Here is an 18,356-nt window from a genome sequence, read left to right as displayed (position 1 = left end):
CACATCAAACAGAATCAAGGCAGCTGTAAAACTGAAAAAATTAATAAAAGCAACCAAGAACCAGCCCAACATAAAAATCAAAGCTCCGACTTTCGGAAGTTTGCAGCTGCAAATTCAACTGTCACAGGAGACAGAGGTGGAGAACTTGCAGACTGCAATCCTTCTGGTCTAGAGCACTCACTCCTGGTGTATCTGTCATATACAATGGCTGAGATCACAACTGTCCCACATCTGGGATGTGTACCAGTTCACATTCATAGCCTTTTCACACAAGACTTAAAGCCTAGCAACATCCACATTGGTCAGAGTTCTCGTCTGCATCTCCAATACCTTCCTCATACTTTCTCTCTCGCTTCAACATCAATCAGACATTTGCAGAAACAGCATGAAAGGTGATCAGAGGCAGTGTAAACCTCAACTATGAAACACCCTTGCATATTGCCTAATAGCAATTCCCAGTTGACTCACTTGTGGAAGCTGAGAAGAATGGCTAAGCGCTCTTTATAGTGCTATTGGAAGATCAAAGATGAGTTATGCTATCCCTTTACTGGCTTGTGCGTGTGAATCAAAGGGAATTGCCTACAAGATGAGAGATGAAGGCTCTTTGTGGTTGCACCGAACATTCTTCTGCACAACAATTAAAAGAAAAGATCATAGTCTAAGTTGAGGGTGATCTCACAAATGACTAAAAACTATAAATCTTGGTAGTTAAAGATATTGGGGGGGGGGGAGATACCTTAAAACAAAGAAGGTGTTTCTCTAAATATAAACCATCCTATATCTGATGAAGGAGGGTGTATGCTTCTTTTGGAACAAGCCAAATGAAAAAGTCGCTTCTTAGAATCTGAGGCAAAGAATCCCCTAATAATTATTGGCATATCTAGGGTTGCCACATTTCCGGGAATTCCCAGACATGTCCTCTTTTGGCAGTCCCACATGCCCATCCAGGGGGAATTTTACATTTTAAAGCACATGTCCTGGATTTGGGGTTTTAAAAAATTGTGTGTGCGCGGGTAGTTTTGGTTCAGGCTTGGGCTCTGGCATGGGCAGTTTAGGCTCGGCAGTGGCAAAAGCTCAACAGTTTTTTGTGTCCAGACTTTTACCTCTTGAAATATGGCAGCCCTAATATGAGCTTCAAACTATTACTAAGATTATTTGAATCCTCTGGTCAGATTATAGCATAAACAGGTCTAACCCCACAAAAGCATTTTGCCATTACATGTGATTGTACAACATCATGCATATATTCTAGCTGTCCAGCTGTTCCACTGGGAACAATCTCTTACATCCCCTGATCAAATAAATGCTGATAGTAGATGTTACTGAACACGTTTCAACCGCAGCTAGTAGAACCAGATCCATTATGGAATTAAGCATTTACTTAAACATTCCTTATTTCTTATCACAGAGCGCTGATAAGGTCCACTTACGAATTCACATCTTCAAAAATCAAGAATGGGAAGGCAAGCTGTTGCACGACAGATGAAAAGGGCAGGCAGGGAGCAGTCTTTGTTGCTTCTAGATGGGAAACATGTACTGCAAATGGTTCCATTTGCACATCTAGCAAGTTAACTTCTACCCATTCTCATTTTTCGGTCATAATATTAATTGCTACTCTGTGATTTATTGTGCATGCTAGGGATGTGCAAATTGGTCCATTTCAGTTTTTCACAGTTTCTCACTTGACCAATGAATTTTTATTTATTTATCAGATTTTCCATGGTAAGGCTGGCATTTTGATGATGCCACGTGGTGTGTATGCTGCAAAAAAACCACAATCCAACGAAACAAAACCCTATGGCTTTGAGCAGCAAAAATTCCAGAGTAAACTCTCATCTGGAAGTACCCATAATGTGTAATATTTGTATGGACATGGGCATACATGTGGTAGAGGGAATGAGCCATTGTTTCAGAATAAACCATTGAATAAGTGGGGTTCAAAATGCCTACTGTGGCCTACTCATTTAGTTTATGCAGAAATATGAGCTACTACTTCTCCTTTGTCAAAATGTTGGATGACCTGGTTTTAAATAGAGCCCCCTTTTGTTTTAAGAGGCTTTTTGCCCATGCCCCTAAAAGTATTTCTGTCCAAGAACTTGGATGGTTTCTACAGTTGGTCTGGCTCTGAGCATAAGGACAGGGAGTTTATTTTTATGTATTTATTTTATGTTGTTTAATATATTCTTTTAAAGGTAAAAACCGTTCTTTAGGTAAAAACCGTAAAGGTAAAGGACCCCTGGATGGTTAGGTCCAGTCAAAGGCAACTATGGGGTTGCGGCGCTCATCTCGCTTTCAGGCCAAGGGAGCTGGCGCTTGTCCACAGACAGCTTTCCGGGTCATGTGGCCAGCAGGACTAAACCGCTTCTGGCGCAACAGAACACCGTGACGGAAACCAGAGCGCACAGAAACGCCGTTAACTTTTCCCCCACAGCGGTACCTATTTATCTACTTGCACTTGCGTGCTTTCAAACTGCTAGGTTGGCAGGAGCTGGGGCAGAGCAACAGGAGCTCACCCCGTTGTGTGGATTTGAACCGCCAACCTTCTGATCGGCAAGCCCAAGAGGCTCAGTGGTTTAGACCACAGCTGTACTATAAATGAGAATGGACCCACAGAGTCACAAATGAGACTGAGAACTCCATGTAGTTAGTAGAACAACCTAACCTCTCCTGTTGATCCTGGCTTTCTGGCCCACACTCCCCATTTTGGTATTAGTCCCTGTTCCAGTGCCTCAAGCCATACTCTACCAGCACAGGCGCTACCACCAAAATGCCACCACTACCACCGTCTCAGGCTGTGTATACATTGCCATGTACTCTGGCTCCAGCATGCTCCCACTGCTGGTGTTTGAAGCCAAGTACGCATGACATCAGCCACAATTCGTAGGTGTCCTGTAGGCTGTAGCTTATTGAGAAATACTCCTGTTTGATTCCTCAAACCAGCTTGCATCCCATTAGAAAACGGGAGCTCAGGGTAAAGTTGAGGTGTGTACATTTCAGGTAGCCATTGTGGATGCACAGATGACCACATCAGCAAAGCAGAGTTTGGAAACAAATCGGGTAATGGGCTTACTCGACATCCCGACTCCCTCTCTGGTGTGTGCAGTGATTTGAAACGCAGCAAAGGGGGGGGGGACACAACCTTCCTGTATTTCAAGCTGCTAATGTGTACATAACCTTAGACACAGTACGGCATATTTTCGGGAGCTCTGAGTCCTGTGAAAACAGGGCAAGAGAGCCCTAGAGGAACAGGGGCCATCAGCCAAAGGGCGTGTGTATCTGAATCTAAAGGAGATGGCAATCACAGATGGTTCACATGATTTTAATACTCCACAGCCATACCTGCTTAATAGGTTTAGCATTTGCCCATCATCTTTCTTCATTGCTGCGGTGTCCTAAGGTGATAGCAGTTGAAAGCATGCCTTGTATGTGAGGAATGGGGAGGGAGGGAGGGAGAGGGAGGTGTCAAGGTTTCGATGGTTATGCTGTCAGAGGCAGTATGAAAAAATTGCACTAAAAGGCTGTGAATTTACGAGGATTTTGTAGAGGTGTCTGTGTGTGTGTTTTGGCAGGTTGCTGTCAAAAAGGGAGAACTTAATTTTAGATTGGAAAAATGAAAGTCTGGGAGAAGCTAAATTGGTAGATCCTACCTAACTAAACGGCTCCTGCCAACTCTATGGTACTACTGATTATCCCCCAGAGATCTGCCATTGGATCCCGATCTACCTTCTGTCAGCCTCTGTTGTGGTTATGCTTCTAGAGTAAGCTTTTGAATTTGGGTATTATGCATAGATCCTGTATGTCTCTTGCTAGCAAGAGGTACTGAGCCAGATAATTGCTACTGGGTTGCTTCCAAGCTACAGTACCATAGTCGTGTCTGCAGTATGAAGATTAAGCAGTGCATATGCTTTCAAGTTTTGTTTTGTTGTTTTTTTAAACTTCCATTCTGTATACGTGAGAAACAGTGTGCATTCTTAGGGAAGTTGTGCCGCTGTAATATCAGTCACATAAGTTTTGATGCCAAGTGTACTTTCTTACGAATGGGAAGTACATTCCACAAATCCACTAATTGCCACCAGCTGGGCTTAATCCTGCGATTTCCATGCACCTCAACACACCAATCAAAAGCTGTTTAGAGGGGTAAGTGAGGCAATTCAGAGCATGTACCAGATCACTACAGAAACCCAATATTAGTAGTTTATTAAGTAAATAAGAGAGAGAAATGATATGTTGCATATTTTTTTTAAAAAAAGCATTAAAACAGCAGATCCTAGACCAAAGGAGCCTTTTAAAAGGATTGTGTGATCTGCATGTGACCCATGAGGTTCCCCAAGTGAACAAAGGCAAATACCTGTGTTGCTTCCAGATGATCTCTTTCCAAACATCGTGCAAACAAACCATTCTTCCTGGCTGATTTGCGCAAACCTTTTTCAGGGAGGTTATGTGGCTATATGTTCAGTAGGTCTTACTCCTGTGTAAGTGTGTTTTGGATTGTGGCCTAAGGCTAACCAAACGGCTGCTTTCATCACGACTAGGAATTTGTTTCGGCAATCTTCCCTGCATCTCCAGTTCAGATGTTACACCGCTTGCAGAACTTGCACAAGCCGTTATTTAGTGGGAGGCAGGGTGTTACCTGAGCCAACTGTGATAACATCTGCAGTGCCTCATAGTGAGAGAGAGTGAAGAGGGACTTGAATGATTTCTCCTTTTGTTTGACTGGGAACTTGATGCATCCAGTTGTATAGATGAGTAATTGGCTGGGGCTTAAAGATCTAGGATGGATCATTATTTCTGTCTCACAGACTTGAGCCACACTCCGCGTTTGTCGCAATAGACTGAGCAGGGCACCATGTGACCCTGGAAGAGTGGCTAGGGCCACCAATTGTGTCAGTGGTGTAGCGTGGGTTGTCAGCACCCGGGGCAAGGCAAGTAATTTGCACCCCCTAACCCGTGGATTTGCGCCCCCTAACCCGTGGATTTGCGCCCCCTAACCCTAACCCTCAGATGTTGCGCCCGGTGCGGCTGGCCCCCCTGCACCCCCACGCTACGCCACTGAATTGTGTATATTTGTGTACATGTGTGTGTAGTGGATGTATGGCTCAAGGTTCACTGGGTGACCTTGGGCCAGTCACAGCCTCTCAGCCTAACCCACTTCACAGGGTTGTTGCAAGGACAAAATGAAGAGGGTAGAACTATGTACAGTGGTACCTCAGGTTACATACGCTTCAGGTTACATACACTTCAGGTTACAGACTCCACTAACCCAGGAATAGTGCTTCAGGTTAAGAACTTTGCTTCAGGATGAGAACAGAAATTGTGTTCCGGCGGCACGGCGGCAGCGGGAGGCCCCATTAGCTAAAGTGGTGCTTCAGGTTATGAACAGTTTCAGGTTAAGTACGGACCTCCGGAACGAACTAAGTACTTAAGCTGAGGTACCACTGTATACCACTTTGAGCTCCTTGGAGGAACGGTGGGATATAAATGTCATCGTCAACATCATCGTAATTTTATTATTTGTACCCCACCCATCTGACTGGGTTGTCTCAGCTTCTCTGGGCAGCTTCCAACAGTAAAAACAGCAAACGTTAAAAACTTCCCTATACAGGGCCACCTTCAGATATCTTCTAAATGTCATATACTGTATATACTCGAGTATAAGCCGACCCAAATATAAGCAGAGGCAGCTAATTTTAGCACAAAAAACTGGGAAAACTTATTGACTCGAGTATAAGCTGGTTCACCACACCACAAACCAGGTGGTGGTGGCAGTGACGGAGGAAGAATAAGCAACCCGAAAGGGCTGCTTTCAGGCTGCTTGTTCCTCCGCCGCCGACAGCGGCAAAGGCGGAGGAGGAGGAAGGAGCAACCCTAAGCTGAGGGAGGCTTTTTCAACATAAAAAATGTGCTGGAAAAGTCGGCTTATACTCCAGTATATACAGTAGCTGTATATCTCCTTGGCATCTAATGGGAGGGCATTCCACAGGGCGGATGCCACTACCGAGAAGGCCCTCTGCCTGGTTCCCTGTAACTTCATGTCTTGCAGTGAGGAAACCGCCAGAACCGGCCCTCGGAGCTGGACCTCAGTGTCCAGGCTGAACGATGGGGGTGGAAACGCTCCTTCAGGTATACAGGGGGCTGAGACAGGTCAGTTTCAAAGCCCAGGGCAGAAGCACATTTAGGGCAGTGTGACCAGTTCCCCAGCACTAGGCACCAAGCTGCGGAGGGCACCTCAGGGCACCACAGCTTTGATGTAATGCGCATGCAGAACAGAAGCTGAGTGCCAGGGAGTGCCAAATTTAGGCCTTGCACAGGGTGCTGCTGCAATTTGAAAGACCAAAGTCCGCCCCTGCCCAGGGTGGGGTTTTCCCTTCTCCCATTGCACCATTTCCATAGAACTGAGGAATGAGTCACACCGCCACACAGCACAACATGGAATTCTGGGATACTCCATCAACTTTGATGCTATCTGTCTCTTCGAAGCCACGCAGCAGCAGGGGGGATTAGAATCTACAACTGTGAGCCCACTACTTTCCTCATCTCCTCCTTTTCTTTTTCTTTTCCCCGACTGCATCCTTGCCCTCTTTAAAATTCTTCCTCTAGAGAAGCTTCGACCCAAACTGGGGAAGGGGGAATTCTAATCGATATTTGCAGATTGACAGTCTCTCATTTTTTGACTCTACCACATTTCCCATTCTGTATGCAGATACAGTGGTACCTCAGGTTACATACGCTTCAGGTTACATACTCCGCTAACCCATAAATAGTGCTTCAGGTTAAGAACTTTGCTTCAGGCTGAGAACAGAAATCGTGCTCCGGCGGCGCGGCAGCAGCAGGAGGCCCCATTAGCTAAAGTGGTGCTTCAGGTTAAGAACAGTTTCAGGTTAAGTACGGACCTCCGGAATGAATTAAGTACTTAACCCGAGGTACCACCATACATTTAGCTGCACAGGATGCAAAAGTACTGAACTTGGCAGGTTTGTGTGTAGTAGGATCCCCTCAAGATGTTGCACATTTCAGTGGGAATCTTGCAGAAGGGGACATCTTGGGGGAAGGTGCCCAGTGAACCAGGCCCCCTTTCTACACATTCCCCTGCCCCCCATTAATGGCTCTTAAAATCTTCTGCCTAAGTTAGCTGTATTATGTTGGTAAGCGATACAAATGTGGTTAGCCTCTTAGACCTCTAGCTAGCATGTGTTGTTGGTGCTCTGTGTTAAGTGCAATTGCAGATTTGGCACAGGGAATTCCTCAAACACAACCCACTTAGCTGCATCTGGTAGTCACCTTTAGTATGGTGGCATTCATGTTACTTGACTGGCTGCTCCTAAACGTCATAAAGCGTTATTTATTTGAGTTGTATTTCCTCGTCCTTCCTCCCAAAGCAGCCCAAGGCATCTGGCACAGCAATGATGAAACATTAAAAACACAGCAACTAAAAGCATTTTTAAAGGTTGTTGTTTTAAAAGTTTTTTTCCCCTGTAAAACAATTAAAAACATTTTCAACCAGTGATTTCAGGGTTGCCAGGAGCAGTGTCTTTCAGCCATCAAATAGCTGGGGAAACAGGAATGTCTTTTAATTTCTCCTGAAAACGAGCAATGAGGGAGACAGATACACCTCATTAGGGACAGCAGACCACAAATGGGGAGAAGCCACTGAAAATATAACCAGCAACCAGGCAGCCCCCAGTGGCTGATTATTAACAAGACTTCACTTGCCTATCATAGGGTCCAAGATGGTTGTTGCTGGAGAAGGTGCTATTTTAGGTGCCATTTAGAGTTAATATGCTAGTACTGTTGTCTTTGTCCATGGAGTTTTCTTGGCAGGGAGACTGGAGTGGCTTGCTGGTTCCTACTCCAGGTGGATCACGTTTGGTCAAAACTCTCCACTATGACCTGTCCATCTTGGGTGGACCTGCATGGCATAGCTCATAGCGTGCTCTGGTCCTTGGGGTCACGAAGAGTCGGACACGACTAAACAACAACATGCTAGTACTAACACCTTGAGTTGGGCCTGATAGCTCACTGGCTGCCAGTGGAGTGTTTTCAAGACCAGTGACACATGGTCCAATCTGACAGACCGCACTGGCAGCTACAAGGGCAGCCCCACATACAGTGCATTGCAGTAGTCCAGATGGGAGGTCACCAAAGCATGGACAGCTGAAGCCAGGCTATCCCAATAGGGGTGTGGCCATTGCTGGTGAACCAGCCTAAGCTGGGCATAAGCACTTACTGTATAGCACACATAAGCCACCAGAGTGTACTCCCAGAACATGAACCTGTCCTTTAAAAGGAATGTAAGCTCTCCCAGGGCAGGTAATACACCTAATTACCAGAAATGGAAACGACTGTGGCCTTCTCCTTGTTCACCACAAGTAATGGCCTGAACAGATGTACAGTGGTACCTCGGGTTACATACGCTTCAGGTTACATATGCTTCAGGTTACAGACTCCGCTAACCCAGACATATTACCTCAGGTTAAGAACTTTGCTTCAGGATGAGAACAGCACAGCGACAGCAGGAGGCCCCATTAGCTAAAGTGGTGCTTCAGGTTAAGAACAGTTTCAGGTTAAGAACAGACCTCCAGAACGAATTAAGTTCTTAACCTGAGGTACCACTGTATCTGCAAAGCAAAATGGTCCTCGTGTGAGAGAGCCCAGGGAATCTCCTAGCTTTCCCCACTTCGAATTGTAGTTTCCCCGTCACTCCTCTTTTTAATTTAGGTTTGTTACCATTCACATGACATTACAATTCACTCAGGCTCAAGTACAGTACACTCTCGCTGCTGGTATTTGAAATCATGTGCGGTGGATAACCTTGGCCACGATCCATATCTATCCTTCAGTTCCTTGAGAAATGCTGCTCTTCGATGCAGTTCCCCTCAAAGCAGCTTCTCTCCGGTTTGAAAACGTAAGCTACGCTCACTTTGCGGTTAAGCCGAGGTGTGTGCATCTGAGGCAGCCGTTGCGCATGCGCAAATGGCAGCCCATCGGCAGATGACAGCTTCATGAACAGGAGTCTGAGTAGGGCTGCAGGCACAGGGAAGCCAAACAGGCAATTAGTACCTGGTGAAGATATTTCCACCTCCTCTCTGGTGTGTACATAGGGTTGCAAATATGACTTGAAACACAGCATGTGGGTGATGGAATGACCTCCTTGTGATTTATGCTGCTAATGCGTCCATAGCCTCGAAGTGACTTTTAAGATGATTTAAGAATGCACTTCGACTAGAAGCAATCTTTCTTTATAAAAAGCAGCCCTGAGCTCCTAGCCTGTATCAGGAAGGGCTTTAACCCTTTCCATTTTGTTTTCCACTGAAAATCTCCCCAGAATTTGCTATTTGCCCCTATCCCCCCCCCCCCACAGTGGGGGGATTCCCTGCAGTGGGAAATGGCAGGGGGGGTATTAAAGCTCCTGCTCCAGCATGCTATGGTCCCAATCCGTGCTAGAATCCACTACAGCTGCTTTTTGCAGATCAAGGTATATGGTCAGTCTAAATGTGCTTAATAGTCTTGTCTAGTTTGACACTACTGAGATAGTGATTTGAGCAAGCCTACATAGTGAAGGTGTCACAGTCCAGTCTACAGGCGATTGAAGTCCTGGCTGAGGACGTCGGGACCGAGGGCAAGATGGCGGGGTGGGAGTAGGAACGAGAGTCCAGAAGCCAGGGGTCCGAGGATCAGGAAGCAGGCAAGTACAAAGTCAAGAGTCCGAGGATCAGGAAGCAAGGAGTCTCAAAGTCAAGGGTCCGAGGATCAGGAAGCAAGAAGCCAAACGCAGCGAGGCAGGAAATGTGTTGCTGTGGCAAAGAGCTTAAGGGAAATGCTGACCTTATATCCCTTCTGGCTCTAGCCACCAGGTGCAGTGAGTTACCAAGCGGCCTCACCTGTGCAGCCGCACCTTGCCTCTCCAGAACAAACTTAGGAAGGCCCCAGTCCTGCGAAGCCCTACTGGTCCTGCACGCACTCCTGACAGAAGGTGCTCTTCGTTCACATTTTACATTACATTAAAAAAATATTTTGGAACACTAATGTGAATATGGCAAACATTGCTTGGGAAAACAGAGATTCTTAGTAGGGATCTGGAACTGACTGGGCTTCCCTGCTGAAATTACACTTGGTGGCAAATATGGATTTGTTGCTGTATAACAAACAAGTGAGGCCTGCAACTAAATGTTGCAGAATGGAGCATTTCATCCAGGATTGTAGTCAGCCATGACCACTTCCAGGATGTTCCATTCAATATCCCCTGCCCTGGGTTTTTTGGGTATTCCTTCCGACTGTTGGACAACATTCTGTGGCTGCTGAGTCATTGGACTGTTTTGGAAGCTATTTTCCCTAAAGATTTGTTTGTTTTTCACAAACCTTGGGGTTTCCCTACACCAGCTGATACCTTTCTCTTGCGCATAGACAGAAATTGGACGTTGAGCTGTTTTTGAGTGAGGAAATAGGCAAAAATGACACTGCCAACACGGGCTGCCATGTGGCTGGATTTCCCCAGATATTTCGCTGATTTCTGCCCAGACACTGCTGGCTGAAGTTGTAGTTAAGAAATATTAGGTTCCTCACTTCTGGAATACAAAGTGGTCTAGCTATAAGGGAAGGTGAACTTGGACCTCCTCTACTTATGATTGCACCGTTAGGATTGTTACTTTCTGGCAGGGCTGCTTTATGCTACACAGAAATTCAGCAATTGAAGGTTTTCCCAGCATGACAATGCAGTGATGGCAAAACCTTCACTTGTGAAAACCCGAGGAACGGGCAATAAATATGAAATAAAGTTCTGTTTTATGGAGAGCTGCTGATCTCGAAATAGGAATGGGTGGAGGGCCTCTGGAAGAAATGGGGGGGGGGGTAAACAAATGTTCCATATTTCTTTATAGAACTAAGCATCTCTATTCTACAGAGAAAAAATGTTCAGAAACAATATGTATTTCCTGACATCCATAAACACCCATAAATAAAAAGATAGCTTGGCTTGTCTGTAGCTGTTTCACCCTTAGTGTGTTGGATATCACAATGGTTTGTGGACTCTTCAAGCACCTCTTAGTTTTTCTTAGCTTCGTTTGGCAGGCCTCAAATCTTTATTTTCTTCCCCATAAGAGTGGGAGGAAACAGACGGTGCGTTTTTATGCTTCGTAAAGTACTCAGCAAACCCTCTTCCCTTCGATGGGACAAGGCAAGAGTTGTGCCATCACAGCTAAGTCGGCTGAAGATCAGATGGTATAATTACTGTTATCTGCCTTGCAGAAGCCGACGATTAGAGGGTCTGTCTCTAAGAAAGGCTTTTGAAGAAAAAGAGAATAAGCTATATTTAAATCTCTTCCCCACCCCATACCCTCACCACAACAACCTCTACCACAGTGGTGGTGTTTCTTAAAAAGAACTAACGTGTCTACGCTACGCTCCAGACATCCTTTTTATTGTGCATTCATGATGATTTGCACTCTTGATGGTAGCAGTAATATACTATCCAGTTTTCAATAGTGTTTGCGCATGCAAATGTTTCAGGGCAGATATGACGCTTTGTTTCCGATTGATGCCATGCCCCATAGCTTCCTGCTGAAATCCTATAACTTTTCAAACCACAAATGTTCCCAGGTTGCATGGAGGGGTAGGTTGTCCCACGTTTGTTGCAAGAGTGTCCCCTCCAGGCAGCAAGAACGTGGGGAAGCGTCACATAACAGCTAACAAAGCAGGACGGTGTGTGGAAGGCGCAGTATTAATCCACCACAAATGCACTATTATTGTGTCAATGACACGTTGCAAAACAAACTAATAAACATAAACCAGTCAGGAAGGGCCTGCAAACAGTGGCTTTCAAACTAGGCTTCTGGGATCTCTGAGGTTTCTCAGAAAAAGGTCAGGGGGTTCTCAGTGAAAGGATCATGCGATCCATTTGGGATCCCACCTGCAGGGAACAATGTTCTAAAGCATTTTAGAGAAGTCATCTTTCACAAGAAATTCTACCATAGCTTTTTGGTCAAAAAATTGTTCCCCTGGGATTTTGGGGGGATTTCCCAATAAATACTGGTTTGCATCCCGCCTCCTTGGTTTTACCCAGCACCAGCTAACCAGTATGAAATGGGAAGACTTGGGGCTTATCTACACTTAACTTTCCTACACTCTTTCCGGGCATGGTCTGTGATTTAAAGCTCTGTGTCCGAGCACCTGCACAATTTTCTTTTGCTCCAGAGCTTTCCCTGTGAAAACTCACTCTTGAATGCTCAGTCAGAGCAAATATCAATCACAAAAAACCCTGAATTGATGTTTGTTCCGATTCAGCTTTAAAGAGCACGTTTTTGCTAGGGAAACTTTGGGGTGGGGGCATGCTTGGACACAGAGCGGCAAAGCACAGACCTCTGCCTGGAAGGAGCAGGGCGAAGCGTAAGTGTGAATAAAGTCCTCAGAAGGAATAGGCGTTGGGGAGAATTTCGATTCAGTTTGCATGTAAATGTGAACCTTCCTAACTCAGACCTTTTTTTGGAAACAATGCGCAAACCAAAACACAGAGTACACTTGGGTAAAGATACCTATATTAGTGAAGATAGCCTACAAAAATGCACTGTATTGGGGAAAACCAGTTTGCAAAAAATGTGTATGCGCCAGCAATAAATCACATGGAGTAAGTGAAGTTAACTTTTTGTTAGATGAAATAGGATCTGCTCAGGAGTGCCGGGCCTAATGTGCAGCTCTTCTTTGCTAGGTCTTGCCCCTATGAGGCAGTTGCAGAGACTGACGGTCCCTACCTTCCCACAGCAGCCTAAGTCTCCTTCTCCCCTGGGTCCTTCCTAAGCAATCTGAGACTATGCTGGTGCATCCGTTTTCTTGCTCCTCTTGCTTCAACTTCTTCTGGTCCTGGGAGACGTGGGGGGAGGGGAGCATGCCATAGCCAGCAGCTTCCCCCACCTGACTCATCTCTGCCTCTTGGCCTCCCTCATCCCACTTTCCTGCTTCAGCTTCTGCCTCCAATTCTGGACTTCTCTCTGCCACAGACTCTCCCTGCTCACTAAACCCAGTTACCTCTTCAACTTCCTCCTCCTCCTCCTCCCAGTCTTCTCCCTCTTACCGCTCGTCGTCGTCCCACCACTACTCCCCGAGCTTTGAGCCTTCTTCCTTCCCTTGGTGGTTCTCCCGCTTGTACTTCCCACCATTCTTCTGCATCCAGCCAGTACATTAGGCAGAACTGCATAGAAAAATGAGTATATTGGGATAAATCCACACTAAAATGCTGGCGAATTCTCATAAGAACTTGGGGGAAAAGCAAACTGGTGTGGAAATGTGGAGAACTGAAGATGGGGAAAATGAGAAACTGAGAAACCAAAATCGACAGATTGCCTGTCCCGTAGAGGGAGGGTTAAGCTTTCTGTGCTGTTGTTTGCTGTTGTCTCACAACCATTTCTCTCTCTTCCTCCTTCTTTCCTGTCCAGGTGTGTCTGAGAACCTACCCACCGAGGAGTTCTGCAATGCTCACAGCCGTCTGTGGTTCTCTTGGCAACCAGTGTTCGGAGACACCCCGTTCCTCTCCAACCCACGTAGAGCTGCAGCCTCTGCAGACCTTCCAGCCCCACACCAGCCCAGATAGCGGGGGAGATTTCCCGTCCCCTCTGCAACCCACGGAGCTCCAGCACCTGCCTTTGGCTGGGCCCGACACGGAGTATTCGGGCAATGCTGGTTACGAGCTGCATGGGGCTTCAAGGTTAGACCTGGACGGCGAAAGCCAGCTGGCCCCTGGCCCGTACTCTAAGCTCCTACAGGCAGCACCAGATATGGCTCACCACTATGAACCTTGGTTCAGGCCTACCCATCCGAGCAGCGGCGCTGACGATGGTGGCATCAATCCATGGTGGGATCTCCATGCTGGATCCAGCTGGATGGAGCTTCAGAGTGGTCTCCAGCCGCCGGGCCACACGGGCGGACTTCAGCCAGGGCTGGGTGGCTATGGCACTGCAGAACATCAGCTCTGTGGCCCGCCTCACCACCTGCTGCCTTCAGGGCCACACCTCATGGGCCAGGAAGTGATCAAGTCCCTGGATTCTACTCAGGAGCCCCACCCAATGGAGCAGGCTGGGGATGGTAGCGGTAGGCCAAAGAGCTCAAGGCGCTCCGTGACCCGGAGTTCTGGCCAAACCGCCTGCCGGTGCCCTAATTGCCAGGAGGCCGAAAGGGTGGGCCAGTGCCCTGACAACTCCAAGAAGAAGCACCTCCACAACTGCCACATCCCTGGCTGTGGCAAGGCCTATGCCAAGACATCGCACCTGAAGGCCCACTTGAGGTGGCACAGTGGCGACCGCCCCTTTGTCTGCAATTGGCTGTTTTGTGGGAAGCGCTTCACCCGCTCTGATGAGCTGCAGAGGCACCTTCAGACCCACACGGGAACCAAAAAGTTCACCTGCCCTGTTTGCAACCGGGTCTTCATGAGAAGCGACCACTTGAGCAAGCACATGAAGACACATGAAGGTGCTAAGGAGGAAGGAGAAGGAGAGGCCAAAGCTGGGACAGAGCCTCCTGCAAAAGTCAAACGGGAACCTGACGGAAGCTCTTCGAGTGCAGCTTCCCAACCCAACTGAGCCTTTCTTCCTCGCCATCTCTCCATCATGGTGCCTCCTGGCCTACTGACTTGTCCTCCTTGCTCAAGGCTCTGGGATCACACGACACCCTCTAAGCCTGAACCTTATCCTGTCTTTGGAAGGAGAAGTTATTTATTCCCTAGGAGGAAAGGACGATGTTGTTGGGACACACTGGGAAGGGCCACGCCCTTGAGCAGCTTTCGGCTGGGTGTGTTGAGTGTGTGTTTGGGGAGTATGGGAGGGATATTTTTGAAGGATGGTCTTTGAGGTGGGTTGGGCTAAGTGGAATCTTCTGGGCAGATACAAATGGAGGGATATGGGCCTTACCTGTCTCCATCTTGAATGATGGGTTTCTTGTCGCTATTATACACAGAGAACACACAACTGTGTTAACAGTTATGGTGGAACGACATTCTTCAGTTTAAGCTTGTAGAAATTTAGGGGGTTGGATCTGCTATTCAACTCCCACCCACCCCAGGTCTCCGATTTAGTAGGTAACAAGGCTACCCTAGATTTGTAGGCAAAATAGCTACCACACTTCCATTGGATTTTTATTTTTATTTTTTTTGGAAGGATAATGGGCAGAATTGTTGGCTTGTGTCTTAGATTGCTACCTTGCTCTGTTCCCAAAGCCTCTAAGGCCCTCAACCTTATCCTTAACTATGGGTGTTTTCACAAGTGGCTCTGAAAGTACATTTTAGTTCCCCTTGTGGTACTTTATAGCCCTTGTAACCTAATAAATCATGCACTACAGATTTATTTTAAAATTTTCTTAAGGACCAGGCTGAAATGTGAGTTTATACACATATTCAGCACTTTCTTTAAGTCACCTGTGAAAGGATACAATCTCCAAAACTGTGTTTATACCCTTAACTAGCTTCCAGGCTCTCTCCCAATAGACATTCCTGATCTTAAAATGATAGGAGCAGGAGACTGCTCCTGTAATGTGAATTTTTGTAACGTGTTTGTAACATCACAGGAGTGTGACAGATATTTAAAAATCATCTATGATTTTCAACTCTTAAGGAGTTGCAAAATCCAAATTGAACGCAGACATAACAGCTGCTTCCATACTAGGTGTTTAGTGTGGAATAATGCCCTGTTCATTCACATTTGGGGTGTGTGTGTGTGTATGTGTGTCCAATACAGCATTGTTATCCATTTATAATCTTCCCTGTGTTTCTTCTGTCTTTTCTTACCATAGAAAATATATCATTTTCTTAGAAGGACAGAAGACTGTAGATGCCCTTAGCATTACCCTTCCATCTTTTTTAGAAGTGTTGTGTCGACATGGACAGTGATGTATCCAGCAGGTGAACGAGTCTGGGTTTTATAACCCTTTTTAATTGAGCTGTTAATTAGTGAAAATACACTTTTCTGGCTATATATATATTTTATTTAACTTTTAAAAAATGAGCCAAATGCTGCTTAAATTAAAGTGCCATAGCACTATAAGACTCTCATGCTAATAAAAAATACTAAGAAGAAAGCTGTTTCAAGTCACTGCCATTTTAGAAGTACACACCCTCCCTCCTAATTAAATGCTTCCAAGCTACATTTCTGATCCAGTTTTTTAAAAATATTAAAATATTAGTGAAATACTTCTTAAATTAGTGTGTTGCAGTGCTATAACACTATAATGCTAATTTTTAAAAAGAGGGGGAAACCTTTCTGGTCATTGCCATTTTAGAAAAGTGGCTTACCTGATGAACATACAGAAAAAGTTCAATGTCCTCAGGACCACGGAAAATCTATTGCAATTCTGCTTGTAGCTTGCAGTGGAAGAGCAACGACTTAGTAGTGCTATGCACCTCCAGAAGCAGTCACACAGTTAATTCTATGGAGCTACCATACATTGCTGTCCTGTTCAACAATAAGGAAGTTTCTAGACCTCATTGTTGTAAAGCAGAGCTTAAAAGCATCTCAGTGGCGCATACCAAGAGCACTATGGGAGTACTGAAAAGCTAAACTATACCCACATTGTTGTTTGTGCAGAGGAATCGTCCTTAGGTAGGCCTTGTTTACATGTAATGCTAAGTTAAACAATGGCTAAGCACAGATGAGCAGTTGTGCTGGTGCACAGTTAGAAAATCACAATGTTGTGCTCCTCCCCTGCTCCTGCTGTGCCACTGGGAGTTAAGGCATGGTTTGGCTAGTTGTTACATGCGAACACAAGTACATGGTTTGTCTCCCTAAACAAACCACACACAGTAAACATTGGTTACAGCTTGTGAGTTGTTTGGAGAGGAGGGGAGAAAAGCTCATTCATGCTAAGCCGTAGTTTGTCTTACTGTGATGTGAAAACCAGGCCAGTGAGCATATTACTACACTGATATTGTGTACTTGCTGTACGTACATGGATCACATTGGGTGGATTGGTGGCATGGATCTTTCCCTTCACTCAGCTCAAAATTCTCAAGTGGTTTGAAAACAGAAATTTTGTGTAAGAAATTATGCCTCAATCACTGATGCACAGAACTTACCAGTGATATAAAAAAACACCTCATGTCTTAAAATTATCCCTGTAGTGAAGCATATGTATCTGACTATAGGTGAGCTCTCTCTGTTGATGTTTCAGACACAACAGTTTTAGCTGTGTTTCAGAAGTGCATCATATTATTGCATTTGTAATCCCTGTTAAAAAAAAAATACCACACACACCCAGACCTAAAATGTTGCACAGTGAAGCAATTGTATGCATTTCCGTTTTGTTTGTTAAAATAGCAGTATGTAGGGTTCCTACTCTCACAAGGAACTGAATTTGAAGGAAAGGGTTCAAATTCAAAATACACAATTAACTGTATTTCTATTTGTACCAAATGGGAGGTGTTTTCCGAGATTCTTTTTTCTGCAGCACAAAATGTATTGCGTTCTTTGTCTACATCCTTAGCCCACTGAGGCACCTGCTACACTAATCTCTCAGTCACCACACAAATTTCAATGAAATGCAGTTTTGCAAAAACATTAAATTTGATGGATGGGATTTTGAAAACCCAGTTTCGAAAGGGTGGTCTTTAAAACACACACACACACACACACACACACACACACACACACACACAGAGCTCCGTATAGATTTTTCTTGATATATATTTGGAGACAGTCATGTAAACTATCGCATTGCCAAAATTCAGTCTTTTGGTTGTGTCTAATCTTAGTCATAGAGTAGACCCATTGAAGTTCAATCAGTTTAATGTCAATGTGTCTACTTTGAGTACAACTTATCTGGCTACAACCCTTTGTATGCCCCGTCCCCAAGTCCAAAAGCATCTCAATATAATAATACAGTATTCTGCTAACTATATTCCAAATAGCAGAATTCAGACTTGAAGTTTTGCAGGCCAATCAGATTTAGGAGAATGGACTGGAGACTCTTTCCTACCCAATCCCCAATTTGTTCTAGCTCTTCAAAGCCTCTTCCCACACCCCACAATCTTAGCATTTTTCCTCCTCATTAATGACCCCACCTGGAAAGTTCAACCATGTTGCCTCCTGCCCAGTAGGGGTTTCTCCCTTGCTCTTTTTGTCTTGTGGCAATATCCTTGGCTCCACCTGCCCTTTCCCCCAGCATGCAGCATGAACATTGCTCTAGAATGGCATGAGGGAGGATGTTTGGAGAGAGAGAAATTGTGTGGGATCTCGTGCAGCCTCACAGCAAGAAGGTGTCCAGACATGTCCAGGCCAGAAAAGGAGAGAGGAAAAGAATATATAACAACAATTGCTTGGGAAACGCTTGTTAAAAACATAACTCTGCCCGAAGGAAGAATCCTTTTTACACACACACACACACACACA

General features: G+C 45.5%; 1 protein-coding gene across 2 annotated transcripts in view; it reads left to right on the top strand.

Moving 5' to 3' along the window:
* SP6 (Sp6 transcription factor) overlaps positions 1-17,553 on the top strand; it is a 100,266-nt gene extending 82,713 nt beyond the window's left edge. For both annotated transcript variants that reach the window (XM_028703087.2, XM_028703086.2), the window contains one exon: positions 13,422-17,553. In XM_028703087.2, the coding sequence (XP_028558920.1) occupies positions 13,458-14,561 (1,104 nt within the window). In that variant the 5' untranslated portion in view covers positions 13,422-13,457 and the 3' untranslated portion in view covers positions 14,562-17,553. The remainder of the gene's footprint in view (positions 1-13,421) is intronic.
* Positions 17,554-18,356: the final 803 nt, after the last annotated feature.

Source organism: Podarcis muralis, chromosome 13 (assembly GCF_964188315.1).
Source record: "Podarcis muralis chromosome 13, rPodMur119.hap1.1, whole genome shotgun sequence".
Lineage (NCBI taxonomy): Eukaryota > Metazoa > Chordata > Lepidosauria > Squamata > Lacertidae > Podarcis > Podarcis muralis.
This window is presented reverse-complemented; position numbering and strand designations above follow the sequence as displayed.